The following is a 14,382-nucleotide window of genomic DNA, read 5'->3' as shown; positions in this document are numbered from 1 at the left end:
TTCAGTGTAAATAGTGTAGTGGGGATTTTACTGTGGGCTATATGCTCATTTAAGGGTTATTAGAGTAGGGGGCTATGTGTGTTAGGTTTTTTCCACTTTTCTCACTCCGTTGAATTCTATGGGGTAGTACGTTAATGTGGTCACGATATTCCAACTTCTGCTCTGTGTGTGTGTTGGGTTAGCATACAAGCAATATAAATTACTTTTCAACTTGTAATACGCGTTGTCTGACGCGCGTAAAGAGCTGAAGTCAAACAGAGTTAGCATGCGAGCATACCGCTCCTCTCGTAAACGAACCCTATATAATATAGTGTAATGTATCACGCATATATATGGGATAGTACGTTAATGTGGTCATGATATTCCAACTTCGGCTCTGTGTGTGTGTTGGGTTAGCATACAAGGGATATAAATTACTTTTCAACTTGTAATACGCGTTGTCTGACACCCGCAAAGAGCGGAAGTCAAACAGAGTTAGCATACGAGCATACCGCTCCTTTCGTAAACTAACCCTATATAATATAGTGTAATGTATCACACATATATATGAATGGAGATTTTCAGCCGTATATGTGTGTAGTACTTTATATTATAACACAATAAGATTGCCAGACCTTTGTGGCATCTTGCTTTACAACAAAATATAAAAAACATAATTTATGTTAGAATTTACCTGATAAATTCATTTCTTTCATATTGGCAAGAGTCCATGAGCTAGTGATGTATGGGATATACATTCCTACCAGGAGGGGCAAAGTTTCCCAAACCTCAAAATGCCTATAAATACACCCCCCACCACACCCACAATTCAGTTTAACGAATAGCCAAGAAGTGGGGTGATAAGAAAGGAGCGAAAGCATCATCAAGGAATTGGAATAATTGTGCTTTATACAAAAAAAATCATAACCACCATAAAAAGGGTGGGTCTCGTGGACTCTTGCCAATATGAAAGAAATTAATTTATCAGGTAAATTCTTACATAAATTATGTTTTCTTTCATGTAATTGGCAAGAGTCCATGAGCTAGTGACGTATGGGATAGCAAATACCCAAGCTGTGGAACTCTACGCAAGAGTCACTAGAGAGGGAGCGATAAAAATAAAGACAGCCAATTCCGCTGAAAAATTAATCCACAACCCAAATCAAAAGTTTTAATCTTAATAATGAAAAAAACTGAAATTATAAGCAGAAGAATCAAACTGAAACAGCTGCCTGAAGTACTTTTCTACCAAAAACTGCTTCTGAAGAAGAAAAAACATCAAAATGGTAGAATTTAGTAAAAGTATGCAAAGAAGGACTAAGTTGCTGCTTTGCAAATCTGATCAACAGAAGCTTCATTCTTAAAAGCCCAGGAAGTAGAAACTGACCTGGTAGAATGAGCCGTAATCCTCTGAGGCGGGGATTTACCCGACTCCAAATAAGCATGATGAATAAAAAGCTTTAACCAAGAAGCCAAGGAAATAGCAGAGGCTTTCTGACCTTTCCTAGAACCAGAAAAGATAACAAATGGACTAGAAGTCTTCCTGAAATCTTTAGTAGCTTCAACATAATATTTCAAAGCTCTTACCACATCCAAAGAATGTAAAGATCTCTCCAGAGAATTCATAGGATTAGGACACAAAGAAGGGACAACAATTTATCTACTAATGTTGTTGGAGTTCACAACTTTAGGTAAAAATTGAAACGTCCGCAAAACCGCCTTACCCTGATGAAAAATCAGAAAAGGAGATTCACAAGAAAGAGCAGATAATTCAGAAACTCTTCTAGCAGAAGAGATGGCCAAAAGGAACAACACTTTCCAAGAAAGTAATTTAATGTCCAGAGAATGCATAGGCTCAAACGGAGGAGCCTGTAAAGCCTTCAAAACCAAATTAAGACTCCAAGGAGGAGAGATTGATTTAATGACAGGCCTGATACGAACCAAAGCCTGAACAAAACAATGAATATCAGGAAGATTAGCAATTTTTCTGTGGAACAGAACAGAAAGAGCAGAGATTTGTCCTTTCTCTTGCCCTTATCTAAACCATCCTGAAGAAACTAAAATTCTAGGAATTCGAAAAGAATGCCAAGAGAATTTATGAGAAGAGCACCATGAAATTTAAGTCTTCCAAACTCGATAATAAATCTTTCTAGACACAGATTTACGAGCCTGCAACATAGTATTAATCACTGAGTCAGAGAAACCTCTATGACTAAGCACTAAGCATTCAATCTCCATACCTTCAAATTTAATGATTTGAGATCCTGATGGAAAAACGGGCCTTGAGATAGAAGGTCTAGCCTTAACGGAAGTGGCCAAGGTTGGCAACTGGACATCCGAATAAGATCCACATTCCAAAACCTGTGTGGCCATGCTGGAGCTACCAGCAGTACAAACGAATGCTCCATTATGATTTTGGAAATCACTCTTGGAAGAAGAACTAGAGGCGGAAAAATATAAGCAGGTTGATAATTCCAAGGAAGTGTCCACTGCTTCTGCCTGAGGATCCCTGGACCTGGACAGATACCTGGGAAGTTTCCTGTTTAGATGAGAAGCCATCAGATCTATTTCTGGAAGCCCCCACATCTGAACAATCTGAAAAAACACATCTGGGTGAAGAGACCACTCTCCCGGATGTAAAGTCTGACGACTGAGATAATCCGTTTCCCAATTGTCTATACCTGGGATATAGACCACAGAGATTAGACAGGAGCTGGATTCCACCCAAGCAAGTATCCGAGATACTTCTTTCATAGCCTGAGAACTGTGAGTCCCACCCTGATGATGGACATACGCCACGGTTGTGACATTGTCTGTCTGAAAACAAATAAACGGTTCTCTCTTTAGTAGAGGCCAAAACTGAAGAGCTCTGAGAATCGCACGCAGTTCCAAAATATTGATTGGTAATCTCGCCTCTTGAGATTTCCAAATCCCCTGTGCTGTCAGAGATCCCCAGAAAGCTCCCCAACCTGAAAGACTTGCATCTGTTGTGATCACAGTCCAGGTTGGATGAAAAAAAGAGGCCCCTTGAACTAAACGATGGTGATCTAACCACCAAGTCAGAGATAGTCGAACATTGGGATTTAAGGATATTAATTGTGATATCTTTGTATAATCCCTGCACCATTGGCTCAGCATACAAAGCTGAAGAGGTCTCATGTGAAAATGAGTAAAGGGGATCGCGTCCGATGCTGCAGTCATGAGACCTAAAACCTCCATGCACATAGCTACTGAAGGGAATGATTGAAACTGAAGGTTCCGACAAGCTGAAACCAATTTCAGACGTCTTTTGTCTGTTAGAGACAAAGTCATGGATATTGAATCTTTTTGGAATCCTAAAAAGGTTACCCTTGTCTGAGGAATCAAGGAACTTTTTGATAAATTGGTCCTCCAACCATGTCTTTGAAGAAACAACACTAGTTGATTCGTGTGAGATTTCGCAGAATGTATAGACTGAGCAAGTACCAAGATATCGTCCAAATAAGGAAACACCGCAATACCCCGCTCTCTGATTACAGAGAGTAGGGCACCGAGAACCTTTGAAAAGATCCTTGGAGCTGTTGCTAGGCCAAAAGGAAGAGCAACAAATTGATAATGCTTGTCTAGAAAAGAGAATCTCAGGAACTGATAGTGATCTGGATGAATCGGAATATGAAGATATGCATCCTGTAAGTCTATTGTAGACATATAATGCCCTTGCTGAACAAAAGGTAGAATAGTCCTTATAGTCACCATCTTGAATGTTGGTATACTTACATAACGATTCAAAATGTTTAGATCCAGAACTGGTCTGAAAGAATTCTCCTTCTTTGGAACAATGAACAGATTTGAATAAAGCCCCAGACCCCGTTCCTGAAAAGGAACTTGCACAATTACCCCAGATAACTCCAGGTCTGAAACACACTTCAGGAAAGCCTGAGCCTTTACTGGGTTCACTGGAATGCGAGAGAGAGAGAAACTTCTCACAGGCGGTCTTACTTTGAAACCTATTCTGTACCCTTGAGAAACAATGTTCTGAATCCAATGATTTTGGATTGAATTGAACCAAATATCCTTGTAAAATCTTAGTCTGCCCCCTACCAGCTGCACTGGAATGAGGGCCGCACCTTCATGCGGAGTTGGGGGCTGATTTTGATCTTTTAAATGGCTTGAATTTATTCCAGACTGGAGAAGGCTTCCAATTTCAAACTGTTCCCTTAGGGGAAGGGTCAGGTTTCTGTTCTTTATTTTGACGAAAGGAACGAAAACGTTTAGCAGCCCTAAATTTACCCTTAGATTTTTTATCCTGAGGCAAAAAAGCTCCCTTCCCCCCCAGTGACAGTTGAAATAATAGAATCCAACTGAGAACCAAATAATTTATTACCTTGGTAAGAGAGAGATAGCAACGTTGATTTAGAAGTCATATCAGCATTCCAAGATTTAAGCCATAAAGCTCTTCTAGCTAATATAGCTAAAGACATATATCTGACATCAATTCTAATGATATAAAAAATGGCATCACAAATGAAATTATTAGCATGTCGAATTAGCTTAACAATGCTATACACATTATGATCTGGTACTTGTTCTAAAGTTTCCAACCAAAAAGTTGAAGCAGCAGCAACATCAGCCAAAGAAATAGCAGTCCTAAGAAGATGACCTGAACATAAATAAGCCTTCCTTAGATAAGATTCAAGTTTCCTATCTAAAGGATCTTTAAAAGAAGTACTATCTTCCGTAGGAATACTAGTACATTTAGCAAGAGTAGAGATGGCCCCATCAACTTTGGGGATCTTTTCCCAAAACTCCAATCTATCAGTCAGCAAAGGATACAGTTTCTTAAACCTTGAAGAAGGAGTAAAAGAAGTACCCAGTCTATTCCATTCCCTAGAAATTACATCTGAAATAGCATCAGGAACTGGAAAAAAACTCTGGAATAACTACATGAGGTTTAAAAAAAAAAACGAATTTAAACGTTTACTGGTTTTAATATCAAGAGGACTAGTCTCCTCCATATCTAATGCAATCAACACCTCTTTTAATAAGGAATGAATATACTCCATTTTAAATAAGTATGAAGATTTGTCAGTGTCAATATCTGAGGCAGAATCTTCTGAACCAGATAGATCCTCATCAGAGATAGATAAATCAGAATGCTGTTTAAAAATTCATCAATTTTATGAGAAGTTTTAAAAGACCTTTTACGTTTATTAGAAGGTTTTATGACAGAGAAAGCCTTCTGAATGGAATTAGAAACAAATTCTCTCACAGTAACAGGAATATCCTGAACATTAGATGTTGAAGGAACAACAACAGGTAATGGATTACTACTAATGGAAATATTGTCTGCATTTGAAAGTTTATCATGACAACTAACACAAACTACAGCCGGAGGAACAGTTACCACAAGTTTACAACAAATGCACTTAGCTTTGGTAGAACCGACATCAGGCAGCAGGATTCCAGTAGTAGATTCTGATACAGGGTCGGATTGAGACATCTTGCAATATGTAATAGAAAAAAATAACATATAAAGCAAAATTATCAATTTCCTTATATGACAGTTTCAGGAATGGGAAAAAATAACAACAAAATAAGCCTCTGGAAACCAGAAGCAAAATGAAACAAAGACTTAATAATGTCAAAAATCTGGCGCCAAGTATGACGCCCACAACTGACAAAATATTTTTTGGTGCCAAGAACGTCTGCTGCAACAAACACGAGCAAAATAGATGACGCAACTACATGAAAACTCTCGGCGCCAACTAAGACTCCAGAAATGATGAAATTACGTCAACAAACGTAATTCTCGCGGCAAAAAAGTCTCGCGCCAAGAATGATGCAATAAATGATAGCATTTTGCGCTCCCGCGAGCCTAACAGCCTGCAATTTAGAAAAGAGAGTCAATTTGAAAAATTTCAGGTAAGAATTTTTTTTTTTTTTTTTTTTTTTTATATGCATTTCCCAAAATAAAACTGACAGTCTGCAAGAAGGAAATATACTGATTAACCTGAATCATGGCAAATATAAGTACAAAACATATATTTAGGGGGCGGAGCTTGGCCACGCAGGCGAATGGCCGCATCTTAGATCAGCTCCTAATCCACGAGATAGAGCGACAGCATAATATGGCTACATAGACCCTAAAACTTAAGATTCCAAGCTTTGGGGACATGAAGATCTAACCTGGATACCTCCTTTACTTAATTATACGCACCGCATCTGACCTCTCCAAGATCCACACAAGTTCTGAGACAGCGGGCCTGGCCAGCGCTACACGGCGCACCACTATACAAAAATTCAAACGAGCAGCAGCCCTCACGCTTTGGGGCTAACAGACGGAGACCAGAAGTGCCGTGACAGAATCGCTTCACAAGGAGACAGGAAGTGTCAGGCAGGAGCGGCAGAGGGACCGCACCATATGCGGTAATAAGGTTGGTGCATAATCAGATACACTCGATCACCTCTCGTGGCACATAACTGTGCTTAGCCCGCCACATAAGCAAACAAGCAAGAGACACAGGGTGCAGAGAGGAGTCACAGACACCTGGTATTACACTGCTGCCCCTGCCAACACAAGACCTCGCATCTACATAAGACACCAATATAATAACGCCGGAAGGCGCATAACAAGGCCTGCACATACACAACTATTGCAAGGAGCACGCAGTGAGGACAGGGCCCTGGGAGGTGCACACATAAGCACTGCTTAGGCAACGAGTATCTAAAAACCAGACCCTAGCAAACCTAAGCAGCAAGCACCAGCAGGGATTAGTCAATACCCACCAAACACCTCATAAAAAACATCTGGGCACTGCTAGTAAGAACTCAGCTATCCTGGGTCCTGCCACGCAGCCATCCTTCAAGCACAAAACTCAGCTCACCTTGCTTTATTAACACATGGTGGGGAATGCCTATAAAAAAGAACCAAAAAGCAGAGAAAAAAACATCCCAAAAACCTCTAAATAAATTTTTAAAACCTATTGAGCACCACGTGGAATTAGACAGAAGTGCCATGGAGGGATCCCACTCTAAGACCCCTACACAGAATGAGCAGGAAGATGTTCATATGCAAGCAAACGTCACTAAAAAAGACCTGATGCACTTATCTTCTAAAGAAGATATACAGCATGTACTGCAAGAAATGCGCAGTTTGTTCCAGGACTTGCGCAGAGACATCAGCTCACTAGAGTGCAGAGTGACAGCGGTAGAAGAAGCACAGACATCCACTGAAAATAAAGCTCAAAATAACGCCGCTGAAATACAAGATCACACAGCAATCATACAATCTCTATCAGATAAATTAGAGGATTTAGACAATAGGGGACGCCGGAACAATATAAGGGTTAGAGGAGTCCCTGAATCAGTACACCCCCCCGCCATTGAAGGATATTTACAAAGCCTATTTCGCACAGTAAAGGGAACACCGACCTCCGCTGAGATCCCAATAGAACGGGCTCATAGAGCGCTGAGGCCTAAACCTCCTCCTAATTAAATTCCTTAGCAATAAGGACAAAGAAGAGCTGCTGCGCTGTGCGAGGTCCAAACAGACTGTCCAGCATGCAGGCACGGAGATACAACTGTACACAGATTTATCACCAACCACCTTACAAAAAAGGCGCGAATTGGCTCATGTCACAACACAACTCAGAAACCGCAAGATCCAATACCGCTGGGGGTTCCCAGTATCTCTGATAGTCACACACCACAACAAAGTCCTGATCTACAGGCCAGGCTCAGACTTACAAGCCTTTCTGGCGGACATTGACTCTATAAACCCACAACAGCCTGAAAGGAACAGCCATAGAGAAGAGACAGGAGAATCTTCCAGGACATAGCCAACTAACCACAAAATTAAAGGATGGGATCTTTGAAAAACTAGACTCATTAACACTTTACAAGGGCTTGATCTGGAGTGACAAGTGTCACAGGAACGATCAAACTGAGTCCAAACATAATACAAATCCCACAGAAACTGGACATGACCTACCCAAGGAGGGTGAATGGATCAACTGATCCTTAGTACTTACTGAACATACAGACTTTGGTCTACAGACTTAATACTAGGTATTAATCTAGAAGAACTATTCACTAAAGCCAGTATCCCATGGCGCACAGCAGTGTTTTTTATGAAACTGTCATCCTGATACCTGACGAACGTCATCACAAGAAGCACAGCACCAGCCAATAAATAGCACCCTCAATGCTTGACACTACCCATAACGTTGACTTGGTCAAATTTTCTGATCACTCACACATGTGACTAACGATACTCCAACCAGATTAAAAAATGTTACTAAAACTGTTATTGTATGTTAATCATAATTGGTTAAATTGTTCCTACTTGGTTAATCAAATGTTCTTAGTTATTTCTGAAACTCAGGCCCAGACTAACGATCCTACATGTGGACTGGTGAGTACAACTACTTAACTACACCTGTTATACATTCTTGAAAATTACAAAAATTTAAAGTAGAACTCCCCTGCTAAAGCAAACTCTGAAACAAAATTTGCGGAAATTACTTCTACTGATCATTTTTATGTTACCAGCACTACCCGCACCCTTTACTGCTGGGTATGATGGGCTATATAGATACTTAGGATTATCAGATAAGGGTCTTAGAAACTGTTATCGTTGTGTATGTTGCATATTCTCGTGGATTACTTCCCTTGGAAATACTACAAGTTAATTGTAATATACAGGTTATTTTTTAGTTCTCTCTTTCTTTTCTTTACACTGTATTTTTGAATTGTTTGTTTAGTAATTGAAGATTCACATTTGTCATATTTAACTGCACAACAAGTACAAAAATTTATCTGACATAAAAGACAAAACCTAGTCGTTTGAGGAATCAGACGTTAATCTAGATTCTGATACTTGTTAAGGTTTTTTTTTTGTTTGTTTTTTTTTCCCTCCCTAGTCTCCCCAAACACCCATACCCCCTCTACACGGCAAGATGAGTACCCACAAAAGCAAATTTCAAACACATAACCTCAACTTCACCACAATCAATGCTAAAGGCCTGAACAACCCAGGGAAGAGGTCTATAGCCTTCAGAGAACTAAAAAAGTTACACAGTCACGTCATATTTTTGCAAGAAATGCACTTCCTGAAAGGCAAGGAACCCAAATGGCACAACACGCAATATCCCATAGCATATTTAGCATCAGGCTCCTCAAAAAAATGTGGGGTTGGAATATTGGTTCATCACTCGATCCCCCTTAAACACACTCACATAGAAAGGGATCCAGAGGGACGCTTCATAATATTGACAGGTACGCTCTACGAGCACCCAATCACCCTTGCATCAATATACGCCCCAAATAGCGACCAACATTTATTTCTTAAAAGATTCTCTAAATCAATGTTGGACTTTGCGAAAGGCCCAATCTTTGTAGCTGGAGACATAAATGTACCCCTGGACCCACAATACGACACTTCCAATGGCACCTCCAGTATTAGCAAGACAACACTAAAGTCGGTGAAGGCGTCGTTAGCAAACCTGCTCCTGCACGACACCTGGCGCATAGCACACCCTACCTCCAAAGACTTAACTTATTATTCACCCCCTTGTGCCAAATACTCACGCATAGATTATATATTCACAGATACAGTGGGCTACAAAAATCACTAACTGTGGGTTACAGTGGATACAGTGGGCTACAAAAATCACTAACTGACTACTTCCTACATAACACACCAGACCACACATCATTACCCACCATGTGGGACGCTCATAAATGTGTAATTAGAGGAGAATTCTTACAACACACAGCCAGATTGCGCAAGCAATACAGAGCAAAACATAAATCACTACTAGACATAATTGTGTCCTTGGAAACAAGGCATAAGCAAAACACGGCAGATAAGGAGGTTACACAACAACTTCAAAGCGCCAGAGCTGAACTCAACCAGCACCTTGCAGAAGCATATCAAAGCAAAATGCTCTCTGTTAAACAACAATACCATGAAAATGGTAATAAACCAGGAAAGCTTCTGGCCCGATCCATTAAGAGACAGCAGCTTCGCTCACATATTTATAGTTTAACAGACAAAGAGGGCGCTAGAATAAAAAGTAATAAACAAATAGCTAACGCATTTAATCAATATTATAGGGCCCTATATAACATTGCCGAGAAGCCCGGCACACACACACAAACCCTAACCAGAGAGAGATCTATAGACGCCTACCTGGCGACCCTGGATTTACCCTGTCTTTCAAAAGAAGACGCTGACACACTAGACCTACCTGTATCCCAAGCAGAACTGTTACTAGCGATTGAGGATCTCCCAAACGGCAAGAGCCCAGGCCCGGATGGGCTCACTATCAAGTACTACAAAACCTTTTTCAACACCCTAGCACCCAGAATGCTCCAACTCTTTAACAACTTAATCAAAGAATCACAACTCTCCAGATCAATGCTAGAGGCCTACATATCAGTAATCCCAAAACCGGGAAAACCTCACACGGCCCCCGAACACTTTAGGCCTATATCACTTCTGAATACTGATATCAAGATCCTTGCCAAAATACTCTCACTACGCCTAAATAAATATTTACTGGCCCTGGTCTCTACAGACCAAGTGGGCTTTGTACCGGGAAGGGAGGCTAGGGACAACACCTGTAAGGTTGTACAACTCATAGAACACGCACGCAATGGGAGGGTGCCAATGGTATTATTCTCAACCAACGCGGAGAAGGCCTTCGATCGCGTCGACTGGCTCTTCCTGCGTCGGGTGATGAAAGCTATGAAATTTGGAGATGTGTTCACGAATCTGGTGTTTTCCTTGTATTCCGACCCGAATGCAAGAGTGAGGGTGAACGGAACCCTCTCAGACGCTTTCAACATCGCAAACGGGACGAGACAAGGCTGCCGCCTCTCCCCACTTCTATTTGCCCTATCAATTGAAGCACTAGCACAAAAAATCCGAAATAATCCAAACATCACTGGAATTCTAATAAAAGACAGTGAATATAAACAAGCGTTATACGCTGATGACATTCTATATACCCTCACTAACATCGAGGTATCTATCCCAAATCTTTTAGAAGACCTTGCGACATACGGTTCCCTCTCTAACTTTCACCTAAACATCACGAAATCGGAAATCCTCAATATAATGGCGTCACAAGCGCAACTTTTACAAATATGCGAAACACACCACATACCATTGGCTACCTCTCATCTGAAATACTTGGGGGTCCTTCTTACAAGGGACCCCCGAGACTTATTTAAATTAAATTACCTCAAGCTGAAAAATGAAATTATTAGAGATCTATCCTCATGGAAGAATAAGCCCTTGACGTGGCTAGGCAAAATTGGAGTCATAAAAATGAACATCCTGCCACGTATATTATATATACTACAAACACTCCCGATCCCCATCCCTAAAAACTTCCTCCCACAACTCCAAAAAATACTTGAACAATTCATATGGAATAATATCAAACCCCGAGTCCCAAGAAAAACACTCTATATGACTAGAGATAAAGGAGAATTAGGCTTCCCAGAACTGGCATCTTACAGACAGGCTATTTTCCTACAAAAATTGTGGAATGGGCCCATAACTACAACCACAAAGCTTGGATAAAACTAGACGGCCAGCTCCTCAATCTTAATAATGTTAGTGTCCTAGCATTCACATCGCCAACAAGCCGCCCAAAAATCATCAATAACTACACTATTATATCAGAAACCTTAAGAATATGGGACAAGACAGTTAATACTAGCACATATATTTCATCAAAACATTCACCGCTCTTACCTATAATCGAAAACCCAGACCTACCATATTGCCGTCTGGGAACACAAATGAGTAGGCCCTACAGCCTCCGAGAAGGCTCCTTACATTTTGCAATGGTGGGCGGGAAATTACCACTCCAACAAGACATGATAGAGAAATATGGAACTATTTTTCACTCATGGTTGAGATACAACCAACTTCAACATTTCTTAATGCACCACAAACATAAAGAGAACTTCATGAGAGCTCTGTCTACATTTGAAACACTTTGTACATCAAACAAACCAGTACGGAGACTAATCTCATTAATATATAAACTCCTATCAGCGCCCCCTGACTCAACTCTCCCCTCATACACAAAGGCATGGGAAAGGGACCTAGGCAGGGACATTGACGAGGACACATGGCTCAAGTCTTTTCAAATGACAAAGCGCTCCTCCATCTCTGCTAACGTTCAGGAAATTCATTTAAAACTCACTAGTAGATGGTATTTAACTCCAACAAAGCTACATAGATGTTATCAGACAGCCAGCCCAATGTGTTGGAGAGATTGTGGTGAACAGGGCACACTTTTACACATCTGGTGGGAGTGCCCAAAAATAAAAGACTATTGGGACAAAGTGCTTAACATTATGTCAGACAGACTGCAAATAACCATACCAAGCACGCCTGAGGCAACCCTCCTGTTTCATTTACCAGAAGTAAAAGCTCAACATACGCGAGCGCTGATGCTTATAATGCTCACAGGAGCCAAAAAATTAATACCTAGGAGATGGAAGTCGGGGATTGTCCCGTCACTCGAGGAGTGGAGCCACACGGTAGATGAGCTACTCACATTAGAGAGATTCCACTACTTTAAAATCAAACAAATAGAAATGCATGAAATGATGCTGGCCACGTGGAGGGGCACTGGTCTCTGAGCAAAATAGACTTAGCAAAATCAAAACTAAAAACACACTTCTCAACCTTCCCTTCCTACTCCCCCCCCTCCCCATACATGAACCTTACTACCCCCCCTCTTCTTTTTTTTTTTAATTTATTTATTTATTTTTTATTTTTATTTTATTTTTTTATTTTTTTTATTTTAAGTTAGATAAGTTAATTAGTACCGATAAAGGAGGAGAGTATTTGAAAAGAAAAAAATATAACAGGCTTGATATGCAAAGATATTTAATATACAATGTATGCATGCAGAAATAATATATGATCGGACATATCCTTAAATGATACATAGTTGGACACAATGGTTAAAACGCAAGCAAAGGATGTATGTAGAAATGTGTTTTTATTGTATGCACTTTTTTTTTAATTCAATAAAGCTTGTTTAAAAAAAAACACAAAAAAAAAACATATATTTAGAACTTTACATATAAAGTGCCAAAACCATAGCTGAGAGTGTCTTAAATAAAAGAAAACATACTTACCAAAAGACACTCATCTACATAAAGTAGATAGCCAAACCAGTACTGAAACGAGAATCAGTAGAGGTAATGGTATATAACAGTATATCGTCGATCTGAAAAGGGAGGTAGGAGATGAATCTCTACGACCGATAACAGAGAACCTATGAAATACATCCCTGTTAGGATGACCATTGTATTCAATAGGTAATACTCCCTTCACATCCCTCTGTCATTCACTGCACTCTGATAGGAACCGGGCTTCAGCATGCTGCTAAGCGCATATCAACGTAGAAATCTAGCACAAACTTACTTCACCACCTCCATAGGAGGCAAAGTTTGTAAAACTGAATTGTGGGTGTGGTGGGGGGTGTATTTATAGGCATTTTGAGGTTTGGGAAACTTTGCCCCTCCTGGTAGGAATGTATATCCCATGCGTCACTAGCTCATGGACTCTTGCCAATTACATGAAAGAAAGTCTATTTATTATCTTTGACAATGTTTTAAATTAATGCAATATTTTGGACATTGTATCTGGAATGTAAGGCCCAGCAAAACTTACTACAAGCCACTTGTAAGGTTCTGTGACCTTATCTAAAAGGCATCTTATCATGGAACTGATCTGTAGTTTGTAAAATCTGAATTACCTACTTGGTGTTACATAATACAACATATCATCTTGGTGAGGACGTATGAAGTGTATTTGAGCATATGGGTAGATGCACAATTCTCTAAGTTAAAGAGAACTTCTAATAGTTTTTAAAATTAATCTGCATGAGTGAATATCCTACAAACACTAATGGTTACCTCTTCATATGCTTTATTCCAATCCATCTTCCAAACAAAAAAGAAAAAGAAGGAAGCTTGCAGGAAAACACAAATAATGATCCCAGACCACAGCCCTGTAATACAGAAAAATGCAATGTTGTTTATATCACTATACAGCAGACATGATGATTAAATGCAAGATTTAACCAATAAACTAACATGGAAATAAAGTGCAGAAACCTGCAGCACCAAACTACAGTTGTGGCTGAAGTGGGAGGTAGGCTCTGATGAAGCTCCTATACCTCTCTTCCAATTACCTTTTTCAAACTCCCTGTCTCCTTCGTAAATCATATGTCATATCCATGACGATAGAAGGGTAGTGCTAGTTTTATAGCAATCACTTCCCTATTGAATTTACTATAGAAAGAGGCTCAAAAGTAGCCATGAGCATTTAAAAGGGACAGTCTACTTGAAAATTGTTATTGTTTAAAAAGATAGATAATCCCTTTA

At 40.0% G+C, this 14,382-nt stretch overlaps 1 protein-coding gene across 1 annotated transcript in view; it reads right to left on the bottom strand.

The window, feature by feature from the left end:
* Nucleotides 1–14,382, bottom strand: part of LOC128652466 (multidrug and toxin extrusion protein 2) — a 450,289-nt gene that overhangs the window by 65,609 nt on the left and 370,298 nt on the right. Inside the window, exon 15 of the mRNA XM_053705404.1 lies at nt 13,912–14,006. Coding sequence (XP_053561379.1) covers nt 13,912–14,006 — 95 coding nt within the window. The remainder of the gene's footprint in view (nt 1–13,911; nt 14,007–14,382) is intronic.

Source organism: Bombina bombina, chromosome 3, assembly GCF_027579735.1.
Source record: "Bombina bombina isolate aBomBom1 chromosome 3, aBomBom1.pri, whole genome shotgun sequence".
Taxonomy (NCBI): domain Eukaryota; kingdom Metazoa; phylum Chordata; class Amphibia; order Anura; family Bombinatoridae; genus Bombina; species Bombina bombina.
This window is presented reverse-complemented; position numbering and strand designations above follow the sequence as displayed.